General features: G+C 41.5%; 1 protein-coding gene across 1 annotated transcript in view; it reads right to left on the bottom strand.

The window, feature by feature from the left end:
• Positions 1-10,102, bottom strand: part of ABCC9 (ATP binding cassette subfamily C member 9) — a 112,441-nt gene extending 102,339 nt beyond the window's left edge. Inside the window, exons 1-3 of the mRNA XM_029911674.1 lie at positions 9,938-10,102; positions 3,251-3,392; positions 1,178-1,299 (exon numbers count right to left, since the gene is read on the bottom strand). Coding sequence (XP_029767534.1) covers positions 1,178-1,299; positions 3,251-3,392; positions 9,938-10,082 — 409 coding nt within the window. The 5' untranslated portion in view covers positions 10,083-10,102. The remainder of the gene's footprint in view (positions 1-1,177; positions 1,300-3,250; positions 3,393-9,937) is intronic.
• Positions 10,103-22,443: the final 12,341 nt, after the last annotated feature.

Raw genomic sequence — 22,443 nt, 5'->3', positions numbered from 1 at the left:
TTTTTGAAAATGTGGTCTGTAAAGTTAAAACTATAACCTGCCTCTCAGTCTGTGCGAATAGTCAGCCAGTTCAGACTGTTAAGCAACAGGTAGTGTTGGGTGTACACACCCCTTATGCAATCTCCAGCAACCCCTACCCAATTCCTTTGTTTCAACACTGTAATAAAAACCTCTGTGGCTGCAAGTTTCAGAGCCCAGTCTACAGACTGGGGCTTGTGGCACTTACACTACAGCACTAAAAATAGCAGTGTTGACATTCCCACTCAGGCTGGAGCTTGGGCTCTTTAATTCACCCACCTCACCGGGTCCCAGAACCTAAGCTCCAGCCCAAATGGGAACAGCTACACTGCTATTTTTAGCCCTGTAGTATGAGCCCACCTCAGTTGACCTAGGCTCTGAGACTCAGAGCCGTGAGGTTTCTTTCAGTGTCTCCTGACTGGGACAAACATGGTAAATAGTCGGCAGCCATATTCCTTGAGAGCAACCTGACTTCAGTCCCGCTGGAAACAATGGGAGATGGAAGTCATCTTTACTATAAGAAACCTCACTGTCAACTGCAAAGGATGTAGGGAAATGGTTGTCAGCTTATCTGTGGGCAGTCTGTAGCCTGAGACCAATTGAAAGTACTGAGAGATAGTAACCATTCTGAATAAGGGTCAAATTTTTCCCAGAAATCATGAGCAGTGTTAAAAAGCCACATTGTAAAACTCATGATAAAATCACTGGAGTTGGCAATTTTCCATTATACTCCAGTCCACCTAGTCAAGTCTCAGGGCCGGCTTCAGGTTTTCTGCTGCCCCAAGCGGCGGGAAAAAAAAACAGAGCCGAGGAGCGGCACTTTGGCTGCAGCTGAATCGCGCCGTTCCATTCTTCGGCGGGAATTCGGCGGCGGGTCCTTCACTCCCTCTCTTCCTCTTCGGCGGCACTTCGGTGGCAGCTCAAAGAGGAAGAAAGGGACTGAGGGAGCCGCTGCCGAATTACCGCCGAAGACCCGGACGGGCCGCCCCAATAGCGGACGGAGTGCCGCCCCTTTGTATTGGCCGCCCCAAGCACCTGCTTCTTTAGATGGTGCCTGGAGCTTGCCCTATCAAGTGTGCAATAATGTATCCCAGAGAGAAAAAAAGTAAGCAGAAAATTTCTCCCTGGCTTTTCAGCAAAAATAAGATAAGCAACTTACCTAGCAGTAACTTTGGAAAGTTAGATGTCTCAATATTATGGTAATAGACAATAGCTGTGGTGGCAGCCACAAATCCCATCATAGCTGGCAGGAAGAGATGCAGGTGACGAGATTTCATATTTCTGAAAAGAAACCAGAAATACAGTATAAATGCAACTGGATTTGGTGTCTTTTTTCACTTTCATATTTTTATAAGTACATATGAATTGAGTGTTCATGATGGATTGAAGTCCTTCATTCACAGCACGGAGACACTATGGGTGGATGTTATGCAAACTTCCATAACAGCCAGTGACATTTTTTGAATGTCGATTTTTCAATGAAACTTTTTGTTGAAAAAAATTGAATTAAAAAGATTGGATGAACGATATCATTTTTGTTCTGATTTTTTGTTTGATTGTTTGTTTGTTTGTTTAGTTTTGGGGGGGCTGGACCAGTTATGGAGTGTTTTTAAAAAAAAGTAGAAAAGTTTGAAAAAAGGGTATGCAGTTTTGTATTAGTTTTTGACCAGCTCCAATAAATAATCAATCATTATCATCATCATCTCTTCTGGGTCAAAACGGCATGGCTTGTGTGATGGGGTCTACAAAACCTCTGGCTAGACAAGAAAGAGTTAAAGAGCAGCTGTGGGTTCAGGTCGCTCCGCCTCATGGCACCTTTGAAGCATGCCAGACTTGGAGATGGAGCCTTAAAAGGGAGAAGCCCCCAGCTCAGAGGACCCCAAGGTGTGGAGGTGGAACGATCACTCATTCTCAGGTTTCAGAGAGAAGCATAGCAGAGAACCAGCTGACTTAGGTGTCTGTGAGCACAGAACAGTAGGATGGCTGGCTGAAGGATTCTGGCAGGACAGAAGGGCGGGTGCTGGTCTTTATTTCTGATAATTAAGTGTCCTTTCCTTCGTTACATGAGGGAACTGGGACTAGGGCCTTGACCCAAAGCAGACCCCTGCTGGGAAGTGAGCCTCCCAAGGAGAAGGCAGGCTAATGTGGGAAGTAGCACAGGGAAGAAGAAAGTGGTCTGGCAAGACAGATCTTAACTGCTTGGTACAAGGGTCCCTGGGCTGGAACCCATGGCAGGGGAAGGGATTTAGTTCCCCTACAGCCTTATTAGGGAAACTAGTGTGAAGACCCCAGACACAAAGGATTGGAAGAACTATTGTGCCTTGACCTGATGCGAGGTTTTGGGACTATTGGTTTAAAACCCTCGTTTACCCTGGAAAGGGTGAGACTAAAGTGACCTGGCCAGATGGCCAAGTCACAAGGCGAAGAGGACCACCAGTGGATTGGATGGCCAGTTGGCTGGACTACAAAGAGAATAAACAGTGCCATGCTGCACCTAGCCACAAAGCGGTGCATCGGTTGGTGAGTCACTTAGTCAGAGAGGTACAAAGGTTCTAGAATATATGATCTCGGATAAATCTAAAAAGTGGAATGTAAAAGGGCAGGGGACACAATCATTGGCGATGCCTAAAAGAGAAGAAAGAGCATTGCTACATCCCTTCGAAATGCTCTACTACTCTAGTTGAGAGCACAGTGATGACTTCCTTAGGGTAGGTCTACACTTACCCGGTAGTTCGGCGGCAAGCAAATCGAACTTCTGGGTTCGACTTATCGCGTCTTGTCTGGATGCGATAAGTCGAACCAGGAAGTGCTCGCCGTCGACTGCGGTACTCCAGCTCGGCGAGAGGAGTACGCGAAGTCGACGGGGGAGCCTGCCTGCCGCGTCTGGACGGAGGTAAGTTCGAACTAAGGTACTTCGAACTTCAGCTACGTTATTCACGTAGCTGAAGTTGCATACCTTAGTTCGAATTGGGGGGTTAGTGTAGACCTGCCCTAAGGGACAGAATATTCTGTATCCATGTGCAATACATTCAGCTGTTGTCAGCATTTTCATGTAGCTCAAAGGGGGACAATAAAGTTCTAAATAAAACTGCTTCACCTTTATCCCTTTAAAAATTGGGAAGCTTGTTAAGCAGAGCCCCTTCTCTTTAGGAAAATTCTTTACACCTCATTAACAGACTTGCCACACTATTAATGCAACTAGCTAGACTCTGAAGCAGACACAGTCACTTACGCATCTGAAACTATGCCCTCTGCTATTTCACAGACATGTACGAACAGGAGGGTGAATGTCAGAATCCACCGCAGATTGTGTCCAGGGAAATGCAGCCATGTGTTGTGATGGATCTGGACTTTCGAACTTTGGCTACCCCAGCCTGCAAAATAAAATTAAAAGAAGAAAACAAGATCACACAGTAAGTCAGTGGTAGAACTCAGGAGTTCTGGCTCCTAGTCCCCATGCCTTGGGGAACAGAGTGGGCAGTACACCGAAGTGCAGTGGGAGGCTGTGATGGAATGCACCCCTGCATTCACATCCTACACACCATTTTAATAATCTTTGTACAGAATATACCTTGTGAGGTATCATTTGAAAACTAATAACTTGCTGGTCAACCATATCGTGGTGAAATGTGCATAGCAACATTACATTTAAAGTTATAAACAGAAGCTGAAATTACGACTGAAATGTGTTTACCAGATAAGTCTCGGGACTAGGTAAATCTGTTTCTTAAAGACAAAGGACTAGCTGATGCCCCTAGCCAGGTGCCATCAAAATTGATGTGTAATCACCTATAAAGTGGCCATTCTTTGGCAAGGAAAGGGGCAGGAACAAACAGAGCTGCATCTTAGCAAACAACAGCATGGAACCTCTTTCACCATCACACTTTTTGTCTCCATAGAATCATAGAATCATAGAATATCAGGGTTGGAAGGGACCTCAGGAGGTCATCTAGTCCAACCCCCTGCTCAAAGCAGGACCAATTCCCAACTAAATCATCCCAGCCAGGGCTTTGTCAAGCTGGGCCTTAAAAACCTCCAAGGAAGGAGACTCCACCACCTCCCTAGGTAACGCATTCCAGTACTTCACCACCCTCCTAGTGAAATAGTGTTTCCTAATATCCAACCTAGACCTCACCCACTGCAACTTGAGACCATTGCTCCTTGTTCTGTCATCTGCCACCATTGAGAACAGCCCAGTTCCATCCTCTTTGGAACCCCCCTTCAGGTAGTTGTAGGCTGCTATCAAATCCCCCCTCATTCTTCTCTTCTGGAGACTAAACAATCCCAGTTCCCTCAGCCTCTCCTCATAAGTCATGCACTCCAGACCCCTAATCATTTTTGTTGCCCTCCGCTGGACTCTTTCCAATTTTTCCACATCCTTCTTGTAGTGTGGGGCCCAAAACTGGACACAGTACTCCAGATGAGGCCTCACCAATGTCGAATAAAGGGGAACGATCACGTCCCTCGATCTGCTGGCAATGCCCCTACTTATACAGCCCAAAATGCCGTTAGCCTTCTTGGCAACAAGAGCACACTGTTGACTCATATCCAGCTTCTCGTCCACTGTGACCCCTAGGTCCTTTTCTGCAGAACAGCTACCTAGCCATTCAGTCCCTAGTTTGTAGCTGTGCATGGGATTCTTCCGTCCTAAGTGCAGGACTCTGCACTTGTCCTTGTTGAACCTCATCAGGTTTCTTTTGGCCCAATCCTCTAATTTGTCTAGGTCCCTCTGTATCCGATCCCTACCCTCTAGTGTATCTACCACGCCTCCTAGTTTAGTGTCATCGGCAAACTTGCTGAGAGTGCAGTCCACTCCATCCTCCAGATCATTAATAAAGATATTAAACAAAACCAGCCCCAGGACCAACCCTTGGGGCACTCCGCTTGAAACTGGCTGCCAACTAGACATGGAGCCATTGATCGCTACCCGTTGAGCCCGACGATCTAGCCAGCTTTCTATCCACCTTACAGTCCATTCATCCAGCCCATACTTCTTTAACTTGGCAGCAAGAATACTGTGGGAGACCGTATCAAAAGCTTTGCTAAAGTCAAGGAATAACACATCCACTGCTTTCCCCTCATCCACAGCAGGTGTGAACTTTATCTAGGGGTAAACCGGGGGAAAATGCAATGTCAAAGGGTGACTGAACTATAAAAGTGAGGGGCAAAAACACCCAGTTATCTTTGCCTATCCATCTCTCTCTTTTCCACCTAAGAAGACAGAAGAAACAGCCTATGGACTTTGGGAGCATGTGATAAGAGTTTCATCTTGAACCTAGTTTGTTAAGTTTAGAAAGGGTTTTATCTTTATTTCTCTTGTAACCATTTCTGATTTTAATGCCTTATATTTGTACGCACTTAAAATCTATCTCTGTCATCAAATAAACAAATTTTATTCTTTAATTAAAATTAATGCAGTGAACTGTGTGGGTAACTCCTTTCATGGCAGCAAACTGTTATATATTGATCCCCTTACAGGGGCAATGGACCTAATATATATCTGGACTGTCCAGAAGAGGGCTGGACAGTGCAGAACACATGTTTTTTGGGGGAAATCCAGGATTGGGAGTATGTTGGGGTCACTCTGCAAGTAGTAACCTAGGCTGCTAGAATCCAGACTGTGGCTGGTGTGTTGCTGATTGGCTGTTGGGATCAGAGTTGCTGGACCAGGGCTGTGGCTATACACAGACACTTAGGCTGTGACCTGCATGCTGCTTGTGAGGAGCCCAGGTTAGGAGCTACAGCAGCAAAGCACTGTGAGGCACCCCACGTTGCACAGCAGACGTGACACAATCCCACACTGCTCTGGATTGCACACCAGAATGTCACGAAGACTGAGATGGATTCATAGGTCTGGTTTATACTACCCGCCTGAATCGGCGGGTAGAAATCGACCTCTCAGGGATCGATTTATCGCGTCCCGTCGGGACGCGACAATCGATCCCCGAATCGGCGCTCTAATTCCACCAGGGGAGGTAGTAGTAAGCGCCGCCGACAAAAAGCCGCAGAAGTCGATTTTGCCGCCGTCCTCACAACGGGGTAAGTCGGCTGTGATACGTCGAATTCAGCTACGCTATTCACGTAGCTGAATTTGCGTATCTTAAATCGACTCCCCCCTGTAGTGTAGATGTACCCTAAGATTCTAAGGCCAGAAGAACCACTGTGATCATCTAGTCTTACTTTTTGTTTAACACAGACCATAGAACTTCCCCAAAATAATTCCTAGAGCAGATCTTGTAGAAAAACATCCACTCTTGATTTAAAAATTGTCAGTGAGGAAAATCTACCACGACCTTTGGTAAATTGTTGCAATGGTTAATTACCCTCACAGTCAAAAATTCATGCTTTATTTCCAGTCTGAATTTGTGTAGCTGCAACTTCCAGCCACTGGATTGTGTTATATCTTTGACTGTTGGACTGAAGAGCCCATTATCAAATATTTGATCCCCATGTAGGTACTTATAGACTGTAATCAGGTCACCCCTTAACCTTCTCTTTGTTAAGATTAACAGATTGAGCTCCTTGTGTCTATCCCAATAAGGCAAGTTTTCTAATCCTTTAATCATTCTTGTGGCTCTTCTCTTAACCCTCTCCAATTTATCAACATCCTCCATGAACTGTGGGCACCAGAACTGGACACAGTATTCCAGTACCAGGGGCACCAGTGCTAAATTCAGAAGTAAAATAACCTCTCTATTACTCAAGATTCACCTATTTATGCGTCCCAGGATCACATTAGCCTTTTTGGCCACAGTTCATGTTCAGCTGATTATCCACCATGACCCCCAAATCTTTTTCATTCAATGAATAGACTGACAAGTCCTGAATGACCATATCATCTTGTTCCTACTAATCAAAGAATGGGAATGGCGGGAAAGGCAAGAGCAAAGGGACAATAAGAAGACACTCAGTAAATTCTCCAAATGCTATAAAATTGTTATCTCCCTCTCCTCCCCCTCAAGACCTGGGAAGGATATAATTACCTTAGTCAGACAACGCTTATTATCCTCATCCCAGGCCTGCTGAGGATTATCATATCCCCCATGAGCTCTCAGCAGCTCCAGATCAGTCTCATCCCCCAGCAGAAGTGTCCAAAGACCAGGGGAATAGGACTAGGAGAAAGCTGGGCCATCCTGAAGGCCACTCTGTCTGAATGTGAGGCTATCCACATGCCCACCTCAATGAAGTGACAGTGAATGTAATCTGCACACAGTATACACCTGAGTAGGGCATGGTGGTCAGAAATAATTGCTGCAGGTGGTTCATCTGACATTGCACATCTGCTTTATTACCATTTAGGGTGACCAGATGTCCCGATTTTATAGGGACAGTCCCGATTTTGGGGTCTTTTTCTTATATAGGCTCCTATTACCTCCCACCCCCATCCCAATTTTTCACACTTGCTGTCTGGTCACCTTATTGCCATTGCAAATACACTCCTCTCTGCAAATGGAGGGATCAAACCTGGAAAGTCTAGTCTTTGTCCCTCACTTCCTTCATCTGTAAATTAGAGATACTCATCTACCCGACAGAGGCATTCTTAGGCTTACCTTATTTATGTGTGTAAAGTGCTTTTAGATCCTCAGATGGAAGATGCTATAGAAGTGTGGAGAATTATTATTGTTAAACAGTGCTGTCTGTTTCACACCAATATCCACTTTTGATAACTTTGTGCAAGGCCCTTTTAAATGAAACTGCTTTTAGAAAGAGAGATTTAAAAAGATGAATGACCTTCAGTCATCCTCTCAGGCCTGAGAAGGAATGAATGGGATGAAAAGAACTGTTGTACTCCCTTTAGTTACTCAGGGTCTCTGGAAGCCTGTGTCATTGCAAAGTCCATTACATATAAAAAAGTTGAGCAACGTCTGCGGAAGGTATAGGGAGTTCTGCATTGTTTTTGTAGTGGTGAGGAACATGGAGTTGTGTGTGTTAGAACAAAAGATGAGCAAACAGGTTCTGATTAAATAAGAACTAACTTGAAACTGTGGAACTAAGGGCAGGTCTACACTATGGGGTTAAATCAACTTAAGTTACGCAACTCGTATCTACATTGCGCTGGGTCGATGGGAGAAACTCTCCCGTCGACTTAACTTATGCTTCTCGTTCTGGTGTACCGGAGTTGATGGGAGAGCGATTTGCAGTCGATTTAGCGGGTCTTCACTAGACCCACTAAATTGACCCCCCCCACACCCCACCCGGTGGATTGATCACCATAGTGTCGATCCATGGTAAGTGTAGACAAGCCCTAAATCTGAACCAAAACTTATCCATGGCACCACCTTTTAAAACAAAGGAGCAGTGGCACTAGAGTATAATTTCTTTATTAAGAGGAAGATGGAAGAGTAGGAATGGAAGGCACATGACAGATCTCCTCTCTTCCCCAAGACCGAGTCATGGCCTCCTTGCACACCCAAAATACCCATCGCAGCCACTGGGAACTTTGAGTATGAAAACAATGTAAAATACAGCCAGATTAGCCACCTAATTAATCCCAAATCCCTTCCCATTTACCTTCATCAATCTATATTTGATGTCAGGTCCCCCTGATGAACCACCAGAGAGATAACTGAGAAGTCAGATCATTCTTGAAATATTTTACAGGAGAAGTAAAGATTTCCTGGAGGGCATTAGAAATTTCTAATTAGGAACATTTCACTGAAAGAGAATAAGAAATTTTTAAAAAGTGTAACTAGGGGAGAAAGTACTTCATACCCTCTTTCCAGAGCTGAGTGATTTGCTTTAAAAGCCATGCTTGGCTTTCAGAAAAAGTAGGATGGAATGGTTCCATAGTACCTAGAATCCTGTGACTCAAATGAACATAAATAATAAATTTAAATGTCCCTAAACAATGGGCCAAAGCCTGAAAGGTACTGAGCATGCACAATTCTCCTGAAGTCACCGGGAGTGTAGAGTGCTCAACACTTCTCAATATTTGATCCATTGCAATGTCAGATACAGTACCTTATATATATTCACCTATAAACCAGCTAGCGTATAAGTCACCACCTAATCCATACATACTGAATTAACAAATACTAGCAATCAACATATAGAATAAATCCTCTCCTTTAAAAATCTTGCCTCAAACTCCTCCCACTTGAGTGCTTCTAAGCTTAGTCTCATGAAGCTTTTCAAGGCGGACCATGTTTTCTTTACTTTCGGTACCATTTCAGAATTTTTTTCAATCTCACTTGCCTCATTAAGGATGATCAGTGGTATAAAGACACAGATATAAAATCTAACAGGATAAAGCTCATCAAGCTATTAATGACTGTGTGTACAAGAAGAGCATATAAATTAGGGCCATTGCATTATCAAAATAGTTCTAGGGATGGATTTATCATCTCTTATTCGTATTTACAAACACTGGCATGAGAATGAATTATCCTTTCTGCAGTGCTTCACATAATTATCATACAGACAGACCTAAGATGTAGATTTTGGAATAGCTCCAAACTCCATCAAAGTTCAAGGACAGATCTCATGTCCTAACTCTTATAATCTAAAAATAGAGACAGACCCAAGCTGCCAAGTTCAAACCTGGAGACAAACTTCTCCAAAGTTTGAGAGAATTTGGATCTGATTTTCTGGTTAGATTCCATCTTGTAAAGGTGGGCCCATGTTGTAAAGTTCAGAACGTGTACCCAAAATTCCAATAAATGAAAGACGGTTGACATTAACTCTTCTGGTTCAGGCCCATCTTTGCATTAACCTCTCTTCAACATGCCCCCTCTTGACTGGATCTCCATCCCATCTCTTCCTCATGATGCCTAAAGTAATGCAAAATATCTAAACTGAATGTATTGCACCAGTCCTATATCACAATAAGGCCCCAGTTCTGCAAACATGTATGCGTGTTTGACTTGAAGCATATGCATGATTGTTTTCAGGATTGGGGGCCTATGGCTGGATTACTCACCAATAAACAAAATTGGAAAGGTGATAAATAACAGGAAGACATGGGGAACCAGGTTGAGGGCATCCACGAAGCAGACATTTTTTAGGACGCCAGCACTGATGTCATAGGCAGAAGCGTTGTCATTACCACAAAATGCGGCCTTCATTGCTTCCAAACAGCCTGATTGTTACAAACTAGAGACAAAACACAAGAGGAACAAAAAAAGTAAAACATCCAAAGTGATCACCAAAGTTTTTTACATTTCTTTTAGCTAAACACAAAATTAAAACAGCATCATTGAGGCTTTTTTAGTTATGAGCAGACTAAATAATTCAAAGAGAATAATTTATTAGACATACATAAACTATGATCCTGCAAACTCTTATGCACATGCTGAAAGTTAACCTAAAGTGTGCATAAGTGTTTCCATGATCAGGGCTTTATTTACTATTAAAAGTATCCACTGAATACATACTGCAAATAAATGTTGATCTCCATCACATTCATGAACAGCTCATTGCACATATTCAATATTCCAAAAACAAAATGGAGATGGTCAGGAAACCAAAACATGTTTTAAAACCTTGTTTCCATTTTTCATCAAAAATTTCAATGTGCCTAAAGCTAAGCACTTGTGTAATTGTTGGTTGGATTAGAGCTATGGAGTCTCAAAAATACCACAGTGTGTCTTCTACAGTCTCCCTTCTTAGGATTTCCACGGCTACAGTGTGAGCCCTCTACCTTAGTACTCATTACCGTTTATAACAGAATGAAGCAGGATTGAAAATGAAATGCCTCCTTACAGATTTCTTTCCCTCCAGCATATGCACACTAATTTGTTACTGTAGGATTATTCATGAATGCTTGGTTGGTGACATTGTTAATTCTTTTAAAATATAATTTTTAAAAAAAATTAAAGACATTGGGGGGAATAACCCACAAAGTCCCTGATTCAGCCAAGCATATTTGCTTGCACATAAGTACTTCACTAATCAGCAAAGCACATGCCGAGTTCCCATTCAAGTCAATGGGACGTAAGTACATGCTCATGTGTCTTGCTGAATCGGGATAATAAAAAATTACTCGGACTACATAAAATGTAAGAAAAAACAAGGTTGGTTGAGTTTGGTGGCTTAACAACAGGCCAAATCCCGCTTGCCTTACTCACACACATAGGGCTGTTGACTTCAAATGGCATTATTTGTGTAAATAAGGCAAGGATGATTTGGCTCAAGAATCTCCTTAGAATGAACACAAACAGCATTTTTAATAAGAGTACATGCGAGTTTAAAGGGACATTGCGAGCCTCAGTGAGACCCGCATTTTAGTTCATTTAATAAAAGCAAACAAGGAGCTAGAAGGGTTTTCAAAATTTGATTTGAATAGAAATGCTTTCATTAAACTTCTAAGAGGTCTTCTGAAAAGTGTTTAATAAATGCAATCATTTTTCAAACACCGTAGCAATGTACTGGTGGAAGAAAACCAGCAATCGAATGACCGTGGGTCACATTAAGGCCCAGATCCTGCAAACTCAAATGCATGGGTTTAACTTTGCGCACATGAGCCATCTTTTCAAAATCAATGAGACTATTTGCATCGGTAAAGTTAAGCAGGTGCCTAAATGTTTGCAGGATCAAGGCCTAAATGCTGATTTACATCTATGTGATCAGTGAGATTTCACTGAAGAATTTGGCCCAGCATCTACATTCAACAATGTACTATGACCATTATAGATTTTCTGCCAACGAGGAATAAAGTGCAAACAATACTAAAACTGGTTAATAATAAAAACCAAATATAATGTTAAAAATATGTTCTGTTTCAATAATCTACTGAGTTATTAGCAGGATACATATGGATTTTTTAAAAAACATATGGAGGTTGTTTGGTTTTTTTAAAAATCTTGACATGTTTCCCTTTAAGAGAAACATAATGGTAATCTGCAGAAAATCTTAAATGCTGTTGCCTAATCTTTATGGAGGGTCAGAAGTTCCATGGGAGTTCTGCTGGGAATTTTCTTCCCTTTCCCACAAGCAATATGACTACATTCTCACACAGCTGAGCAGGCTGTCGTGCTCTGGTTGTTAGATTGAGATTAGAAGGCAGGCGGATCTGGGTTCTAATGCACATTCAATCACTAACTCTTTGTGGCCATGAGATCCAATTAGTCAGCTCTAAAACTGAGTAAAAGGATTGTGACATGAGAAACTGTGTCTCAGAGATCAAATGGGGGTGGGGATGTTTGGACTTTTCCTTCACTAGGAGAGAGATAGATCGTTGGGACCAGAAGTTTCCGTAAGAGAGTGAAATGTTAATTGTGTGAAGTGAGTGCCCTCAGCTAGCCTGTATATATCTACCAGTAGTCTGTATAGTCTCATATCCGATCTCTGCCAGTGGCCAATCTTGGATGTTTCCAAAAAATATGCAAAACAATCGTAATATATGTATGTCACACTTCAGGGCAACTGCGTCCATATTTCTCCCTTGTGCTCCACCAAGGGCACCCAATCTAGCCTCCAGGCTCCTCGGCCATCACCTCTCTTGGGTAGAAACGTGTGTCTCTCTCCCTCCTGATTGGAGTTTTCCAGGCTGTGCAGGCCCCTGCCCACATTGTGTTATTCCAGCAAGCCAGACTGTCTAAACAGGGAACTGTCTGCACTTTGCTTTCTCTTTGAAGGCTTATGCACAGCATAATTGCAGAGGTCGCAAATCACCACACAGCTCTAAGCAAGTACATTTATTCCTAAGGTGGAAGCACTACAGAGAAATCATATAAAACACCATAAAGGTTGCTATATGCATGCTAAAAGCTTATCAGATGTCATCTCTCAGTCTTATGGACCTTAGTAGGCCAAAGTCATTCCAACCCTTCCCAGTAAGTATTGTCCCCCCTTGGACAGAAGGTCCTGTCCATTTCCTGGATCAGAAAGCAGGATCTGTGTAAACTCAGTGTAAACTCAGGCTATTTATCCAAAAGGCCTTTCTTTATCTGTTGGTCTCTGGAGAATCCCGTCTGAACTAGTATATGTGAGCCTCTCCAAGCAGTGTTACTTCTCTGGAGGTGTGACAACCTGAGCAAATTTGCCCCTTTGTTCTTAGTTCTTGGAGGAGCAGTAGCCCCCCACCCCCATGGAATTACGTGCAAACCCTGGCTCACAATGATACATAAATTTAGTATAGTGAGATCTCCCAAAGATATTGCAGGAAATTGCATATCTTTCTCAGCCTAATTTTGCAATGCTATTATAGCAAACCTACAGCCATCTAATACCTTCCCTGGTATTGTTGCTGCAAACCACAGCCACTTGGCTATCCATGGTGAGAGCAGAGTTAAAACTCAGATTCTCCTGCTCTAAAAACGCAGACACATAAAGCCTGAGATTTTCTGTTATTGTATAGGGCCCGGGTCACTCAGCTGAGCAGTTCAGGCTCCACCCAGGAAATGGCAATATCATAAATATACGTTAGTAGAGCTAGTCAAAATATTTACTGAAAATTTTGAAAGAAGTTTTTTATGTTTCCATTATATTTTGGAGTTTTTCAAGGAATGTTTTTAATAATTTTCTTTTTAATTTTCAATTTTTTCATTTTTTTTAAGTGAGAAAAATGTAAAAAAAATTACTTTCTCACACTTCCCTCTCCTTTGAAAAAAGGGGAATTTTTAAAAAGTCAGATCAGTGGGTATTTTCTCACCTTCTCTCACTTTTTTGCTTTTTGTTCCCCTTTTCTCAGTGAAAAAGTGTTGTTGTTTTTTTAAAGAAAAAGAACAAGTGTTCTGTTACCCACTGAAATGAAGCAACTTTTTTGAAAAATATTTTTGTTGCAAACAAAAATGTTTTTGACCAAAACAAAAATGTTCCAGAAAAAAATTCTCTTTGGTCAAAAAAGGCATTTTCTATTGAAAAGAAGTTTTGATAGCAAATTTGCAACCAGCTGTAGCATTACCATCACTCTTTTATAAACTTTTTATATTTGTAGGGCCATGAAAGAAAAAGGCCATGTTGAGAGAGAAATAATCTTATAGAAAATTTTGAGAGTAATCACTTGCAAAAGTTTGTACAAACAATTCATTCACAGTGTGAACTATATAGACGGGTTTACTGTTCCAAATAAGGAAGTGGAACTTCTCTTAGGAAGTGGCAGAGAAAATCTGCAGTTACAGATTGGGTATTATGGGTACTAAAAAGGCTGAATAATAAAAAAGGAACTGTAACATCTGAGTTTGATGGTCTCAGTCTAGTTCTCAAGTGTTTATTTCAAAAAACCCACTGTCTGGCATAAATTAGCACACTTTGTGACCTCAAAGATACATGGTGGTGGTGTTCAATGATCACACATCATTGTGTGATCATTGAATAGTGCGTACTATTTAAATCTTCTCCAGTGGTCTTCTACGTTTCCAGAGTTTCAGCTCTGGTGGGGTTTCTAACTGCTTCTATTCAGGTTATTTTCTTAATTTGTTTTACTCCTGGTAACATGTGATGTTCAGTTCAGCATTTTCTTTTAAATATAGGCTGTAAGAAATCTGTCCTTTTAGGCCTATAGTAAACTGTTTTCTTTAAAAAGAACAGGAGTACTTGTGTCACCTTAGAGACTAACAAAGTACTCCTGTTCTTTTTGCGGATACAGACTAACACGGCTGCTACTCTGAAACCTGTTTTCTTTAACTTTTGTTCCTGTGATGGGGTGTCCACCCAACACAAGGTCTGAACAGGCAAAATAGGCCAATTAACTGTATAAGCTGCTCCTGGAAGAGAGCCAGGGATTGATAAGGAACTGAGGAAGTCCAGCTGGAGGAGGCTTTTAAAGAGAGGAAGTTAGAGGAGGAGGGCTGCATGGAGGAGCTCTGCAGTACTCCCTAGAGTGGAGGGGAGCTGGTTAGGTAGAAAGAGGAGTTCTATGGGGAGAGTAGGCCCTGGGATCCTGCCTTGGACTAGACTCTAGCAAGAAGCTGAGAGGGGTGAAGTAACCACAGGGCGCGGAGGAAGCTCCAGTGGTAAACCCAGAGGTAGGCCAAGAGAGAGAGAAGTGAGGTAGGGCAGAGCCCAAGAAAACAGCAACAGTATCAGAACTTTAGCAGACTGGTTGCTGGGCATAGGTTTCCTGGGCTGGAACCTGTAGTAATGGGTGTGCCTGGGTTCTCCTACCAGCCAGTCGGAAAGTGGCACTGGCTTGGAAGTAGATCAGAAGGCTGCCTGGGACTGCAGATAGACAGTTTCTCTAGTGGGACTTTGATATCCCAGAAGGAGAGGATTGTAGTGACCTGATCGGAGGGCTGAATCACAAAGAGGCAGCCCCCTGAGCCCAGAGAGAGACCATGGGGTGAGTGACCAAAAAAGAGGGTGCCTGATTGGGCGAAAGCTAATCCCGAGATGTAGCCACAAAGTGGTGACTGAGCCCATGACAGGTCTTCACAAAAATCTGGAGCTGGTCAAAAATTTTCAAGTGAAATTATTTTAATTGAAAATTAGCCTTTATCAAGCCCTAAAACTGCTCTACATACATGGTGTGCCCTGGTATCCAAGGGAATCAAAGAGCAAAAAAGTGGATTAAAGTTACCTTTGCCCCAGTTCCATCAACTGTGTCAAGCAGAGTTAGAATATAGCTGAAGATACAGATCTAAAACTGAATCCAAAGTTGACTGAAGATGTAAACAAAATAATAATTGAAGTACAATTTCATTAATTTAGAAGCCCATATTAAAGGGAGATAGCTATAGAAATACAACAGAAGTAGACATGTGTGGCTCTTCGAAGAGCTAGGCAGAGAGGTAAAGCTGGTCAAAAATTGTCCATCAAAACATTTTTGATGGAAAAGGGCTTTTCAATTACATTGAACTGAATTCTTGGGGGCGGGGGGTGAAATCAGATTTTCATTAAAAAATGAATGCTCCCCAAATGGAAAACATTTAGGATTTTGGCAACAAGAAACTGCAATTAGTGGACAGCATGGGGGGGGGGGGAGCTGTTTTTGAGATTTTTTTTTTTCAATTTTGTTTTCATTGAATTTTTTTGCAGGAATATCATTTCCTGACCAGCTCTGTCATAGACAGTGTGCTTGAAGTGATGAAGACAAAAGGGGTGAACATAAATGCTTGTGTGTCATTCAGTCTGAAAAGTTTATATATGATTTTTTTTCTTCAAGCAGCATTAACTGCTGCTCTGTACTTCTGCTCCTGAGAAAGCCATGCAGGGTGAGGGACCCAGCCATTGTTTGTCAAGACAAGAGGGCTCTCTGTAGGGCTGCAGACTCCAGGCCCCAACAATCCCCATTATTTGAGATGTCAAGCCCACTGATTCCTCACCAACACCCTCCCTTTCAACTGAGGGGAATATTCCATGGAAACTCTGAGTCTCCTTATCGAGTTTTCTGGACTCTATATCTCCCCACTATGTTTTACCAGAGGAGACCTCTCACCACGTTTCCTTATTGCTCATGTTTCTGACTGCAAGCTAAATCAGACCAATAATCTTTGCAAGTTGGTTCCGTTTTATGTCCCTGTCTTAGTCAAGTACTCAGACTTAAGCAATCAACTATTAGCTGACCAGATGGGCAATACTTCAAAAGACAAAAGGAAATAAGGCTGGAGAGAGGGGTGGAGGCTGGCAGGATGAAAAGGGTGGACCCAAGCCGGTTTCAGGGACGATATGCTTTCAGCTCTCCTTTTATTCATTCTGAAATCTGACGCCTTGTTAGTTTACTTTGATGAAAGTTATCTGGAAGGCAGAGAGACCCTGCAATGCCTAAAAATAGACCTGCAGCCACTAAACATTCAAGATTTTGTTGTAAAACTCCCACTAGCTAGCAAGATGGGCCTCTCTGGTTTTGGACGGAGGTACAAAACTTGATAGTATTGTAGTTAACAGCAATTGCTACAAATGTGATTCAGGATTAAATAGTTCCCATGGATGAGAAGAAGGCTGAGGGGGAAGAAAAACCAATTCATTACAAAGACATGATAATGAAAACATGTCAGTCTTATCCTAAACTTTGTAACGTACCAAGGAACTTGGTGACTCTGAAAAGAGGCTCCATTTAAGGATCATCAAATGGTGATTCTCAAGGCATGGAGCCAGACATTGAGATACCTTTTTTATAAAGGATTGTGAAGATGACAATGAGGAAATGGTGGATAATATTTAAGACCCCATACATCAAACCAAGATGAGTGCAAAAGCCCTGGGAATTCTAACTGGGCAACACTTTATACAATGTTTATGAAATCTAAAATTTTTCAAAGTGGAGGAAACACTTCTTTTAAAGTGGCACTTAAATGTTGAATATAGTTCTCCATATTCACAGGTCTTATTTTAACTGGGTAATGATTCTGTTTTCTATGAACGGCAAGATATTTGTGACTATTAAGAAAAGAGTGTAAAATGTGGGCCTAAAGTACTCCTTGTTCCTTGGAGCATGAATCCTTTGAACTTCTTTGTCAAAATTTATTTTTCTTTTGATCTTTAACCAAATAGCCAATATGTCTTTACCCCAAGATCAAATAATATCCATGTATTCATTGCTTTTTCAGTTTGTTTTAACCTCTGTTTTCTTCCTTGTCTTGCATGTGATGTACATTTTCTGTTTTTTATTATATATACAGGATGGATAGATTAAACAGGCAGATTTACAAAAGTACTCAATGGTTGATTCTGCTAGCCAGCTGATTCATTATAAAAGGCCATACCTTTGCTTGTCGTTATAGCATTTCTCAATATTAAGGTGATGGAAAAGCAGAAGAAAAGTCTACGGTGATCTCTGACAAAGAAGGGCAAATCCTGAAATCAATCCGGTTTCATGGGTGTAACTGTCAGCCTGATCCTGAGTTTTACCATTGATTTCAGTGTGCACAGGATCAATGTGTAGAGAGCAGAGTATTTCCCAGAATCCTTTTCCTTTTCTAACGTAAACTTTTTTTTGTTTGAAAATTTCCCCCCCTAATGATGCCTGACTCTGCATAGCACAGTCTGAGCTATTCAGAACTTAGATTATCTGTTATCAGTCTGGTGAGACTAGAAGTAAAGTTCTTACAGTTTGAGATGTATTTGTTTTATCAAAAATGATCCTATATATTATATTTTTCTTATTATTTCAACCAGGAGCAAATAATTTAAAGATATTTGCTAGCCTGATAACCACTGTTCAGATGATGTTGGGCCCTGAGGTGATAAATTAATTATTCTAGCTACTCTACTGTTTTCAAAGCACTTAGCAATATATACAAAGAGCCTGATTTTCATTGACTTTAAGGGGTTTTTGATCAGGCCGCAAATGCACAGAAAATACATTTTTTGAATACATTAATGAATGTTCAGGAAAATATAGGATTCTAGCTGAAGCTGAGCTAAACATAAAACTGACACTGAAAAGCAATTCACATAAATATTTACAGCTGTCTCTCAGATACAATTCTCCTGCTTGCTTCTTTTTTTGGAAACTTCTTAATACAGCAATTTGTGCGGTCTCAAATGCTAGCATGCTATGCCGTCTGCTGTGAAACAAGCTGTGATTTAGACTTCAGACATTAGGACGGGACAATTGTAAAATCAATTTTAAAAAAGAAACATAACCCTATGAACAATAGTGAAAGCATCAGCAGTTGGGGATGTTAAAGTCTGAACATATTGGTTTGAGAAGGAAAAGTTAAACAGATTTGAACTGTAATCCCCAGGAAAATGCAAAGAGAAGTCTTGTCCCACAGATATAAGGGGAAGGAGAAGGTTAGTGGGAGATAACAGTGGGGGGTGTTGCTGCATGCCCCGTTTCTTTGCTGAATGTTAGATCAAACTCTGTAGCTTACCTTTATATCTACATACACAAAATATCAAACCCAGTTTTCCCTTGGTTGTGCTATGTGATCAGTATCATTCCGATGGCAGGATTCTCCTCCACTTTGTGAAGCAGCTCCAAGCCCTGGAGTGGATTATTTTTAGGCTGGTGATGGGAAGATCAGCTGCTGCCTCCTATCGAGTTTCCAAAGTGAACAAACTTTTCTTGTCTTTCTCACACACTCAAGAGGGCAGGAAACTGGGAAGAGACAAGCAAGCAAAAGGCACCAATTTTTAGACCCCTGAAGCTCCAATCCCAGGCCCGCAGGATTCCTCCAGATTGCATTTATTTTCATTTTCCTGGGCTGAAGTGCTATGATACAAAGGGATTGCATCATGCTGCACAGATGATCATCAGGTGATTATTCTAAAATAATCAATATGCCCCAAGATGGTCAAAATTCAAAAGGGCATGCATGATGCAGCTTTGGAAAACAGTATTAATAGGCTTCAATTTAATATTTTCTTAGTAAAGAACATAGCTCTGCATTTGAGACTGCAATTTTGCACATCATCATGAAGATATGGGAAAAACTGGATCTACTTGGATCCCACCAAATTTTGACTTAGAGCTCCCAAATTCTATTGTTAAAATACAGAATAAGTCTAGTCACTCTTAATGCACATAAAAAAAAATTGAATTGGAGCAGCTGCACTTCTTTGTGGGATTTTAAGTGGGTAGAATTTTTAGATTTGGGACAAAAAAGAAAAACTAACTGTGCCAAGTGCCAGGAACAAGTTTTTGTGGTGCTGCTGGACCCATTTACTACAGTATCTGTATTGCCTGGTGTGCTAGGAGCTACTACATATTTGTTTTCTATTTAGACAGTAGAATTAGTATATAGAAATTTAAAATAGCAGAATCCAGGTATGAGATATCTATTTTTTCCAATGCTATTGAGTGGGATGCATCAGGGTTCAGACTTTTCCGTCAAAGCAAGAGCAACTATTCTTATTTTCTATTTAGATTGTAGAGTTTGGGGCCAAAATTTGGGAAGATCCAGCTGAATCCAGATACCAGATCCAGGATCTTGCAGTACTATTGTGCCACTATTCATTATGGTTGAGAATATTTTGGTGCAGTAGGAGTGGTTACACTTGTTCTTGATTCAGAAGTGAGAATTTGGGAGCTTGTAGCCAAAATTTGGCTAGATCCAGCAGGATCCAGATGTTGAATCTAGGTTTTTGCAGTGCAAACTTTCCAAGATTCAAAAGGTTTTGATTTCGTAAAAAGGATTAGACTTGTGCTCTGATTTAATTGTATAATTTGAAGGCTTGGGGCAAAAAATTGACAGGATTCAGATATAAGCAGTTTTTATCTTTTTCCATTATTTTGTTACCCTGTCTCTCTGGAAAGAGATAGTGGAAACCTCAGATCCATAGGAGAATACCATGCTTAGTTTCCCTCCATATACTTATGAACATCAAACCTTCAGCTAAGTTGAGTTACTATGACAATTTTCCACCAGGCATTTCCTTGGCATTTCACTTTTTTCTTTTTTTAAATTCAGAGAAAGTTTTACAAGAAAAATTGTAACATGGGCTTCTGAATTTATATATATCTCCTTTAACCAGATCAAAATAAAATCTCAAAATGTTCTCATTAATGTTTAAAATAATATTGTGATCATGACATTTCCTGGGAGGGCAGATTCTGAGCTAATTTGATATGGAGACACACACATGTTAATGCACAACAAAAAATTGCTTAAATCTTTCGTTTCCTATGTCACACTCTATTTAAATGGGAGTCCTTCAGATCTGTTTTTATTGCCCTGTCCACTTATTTGCCATTTTGAGATTATGAGAGGGGATATACAATGGGTGGAGAAACTAGGTGATAGCCTTTCTAATGTAATATTTTTAATAGCCCTCTAAAATTCTTTGGCCAACACCCTCCAGACTCTTCAAAAGGTGAAGTATAGTGCTGGTTTGGAATTTTTTGATGAAACATTTTTTTCATTGGAAAAAGCCAACTTGTTGAAACCAAACCTTTTTTTTTTTTTTCTGGAAAGGGTCAATTTTACCAAATTTTTCAACTTGAAAAAACTTTGAAAAAAGTTCCAAAATTGTCAAAATATTTTGTTTTGGCCTTTTTTAAATTAAAATTTTCAGTTTTCTATTTGAAACAACTTTTTGTTTTGAAATTTAAGCTAATTATTAGGGGAGGGGTTAATGGTCAGAACTGAAAAGAAACATTTAAAATGTATTGAAACAAAATAGTTTAGTTGACCTGACCCACATTTTGTTACTGATTTTTTTTTTCCAGTTTATGAAAATTTCCAAGATGTTGACTTTTCGTCCCAATTTGGGATGGGGAAATATTTTGCTATCTCAAATATTTTTGTGGGATGGGAAAGCCATTTCCTGCCCAGGTCTAGTAAAGTGTTCTGTTCTCAATCATTGCCAAAGTCTGTGCTCCTTGTTTTATACTCAGGAATGGGGGATTGGTTTCAAAGCCATGCAGGAATTGTTGTCATTTTATTATCATAATCAGCAATCTAAAGAAAAACTCTCAGAAGATCAATTCAAGGCTCTCCCACTCCCATGCCTGGATGTATCAGAACAGGGAGACACACATCATTCATGCAGTGAAAATGATTTGAGGGGTTTTTTTCATTTGTGGAGCATTTTAAAACATGCATGTTTTAAATACTATCCCTCACGTGGAATTTAGGATGGGGGAGGGAGCTGGAATCAGGAAACTAGCATAAATCTGCCTAAATCCAGGGGTTATTTTTAGGGGCAGGCATGGTAACATTGCCTTATGTAATACTGTTCTGAAAAAGAAGAAAAAAGCTGCCATTTTCCCATCTCTTGTGGGCAGGTTCCCTGTCTTCCCTCACCCCAGCCAATCTGATTCCCCATCCACCTTTCCCCTTCTCCCCCTAAGCAGAAGGGACTTACCCGGAGGTAAGGCAGGAGTGTTGGCAGGCGTCTGGCTCCTGGGGATTAATCTTTGGGATGCCAGGTATTTACTACTGCAGTCTGCTAGTGACTCGGTAATGATCAGCCCAGCCAGCAACCCAGGGGAAGAGACAGACCCAGCAAAGCGAGCGGGCTGCTGCTGCTGCTGACTCCAGGGCGAGGGAGAAGGAGGCGAATGAGAAGCACACAGACCCTTTATTTTCATTTTTAACGAGCAATGTTACAGCCTGTTTGTGCCCCAGCTCCATTCACCAGCCAACTACCCTCCTGGAGGGGCGGCATGGGGGCACTAAAGGGGCTGCTCCCTGATTGGAGCGCACAGAGCAGAGGGAGCCCAGCCATCACGCACTCGGTTTGGCATCCCCAAAAGGGGAGTGTAGTCTGGCAGGATCCCCTCTCCCCACCTCACCCCCCCGCCACCCCCAGCAGTGAATTAGCTCGAGCTCCTACTAATATTATACCCAGTTGTAAACTCCCTCGTTAGAGTCAATGGACCAAAGTCAGAGGTGGTGAAGCCACTGGAGCAAATTGTGTTCATTTTCCACTTCATGCTCATGTACATCCCCTCTAGCCATATGTGCGGGAGTCTGTGCTGATGCGAATTATACACTGAGGAGCTGGAAGAAGATGTAGGTTAAAGTAAGAGGGAAGCTACTATAATTTACCCCATCGTAGACTTCTTTAGACACTGGCAGAGGGGTGGACATAGGTTTCCGTTCAAAAGCCCTGTGAATTAGGAGAGTCCAAGGCTTTATCTATACACTACATCATTTA

Source organism: Terrapene carolina, unplaced genomic scaffold (assembly GCF_002925995.2).
Source record: "Terrapene carolina triunguis isolate 2854851 unplaced genomic scaffold, T_m_triunguis-2.0 Scaffold112, whole genome shotgun sequence".
Lineage (NCBI taxonomy): Eukaryota > Metazoa > Chordata > Testudines > Emydidae > Terrapene > Terrapene triunguis.
Note: the sequence above shows the minus strand (reverse complement) of the source record. Positions and strands in the feature narration are given on the sequence as shown.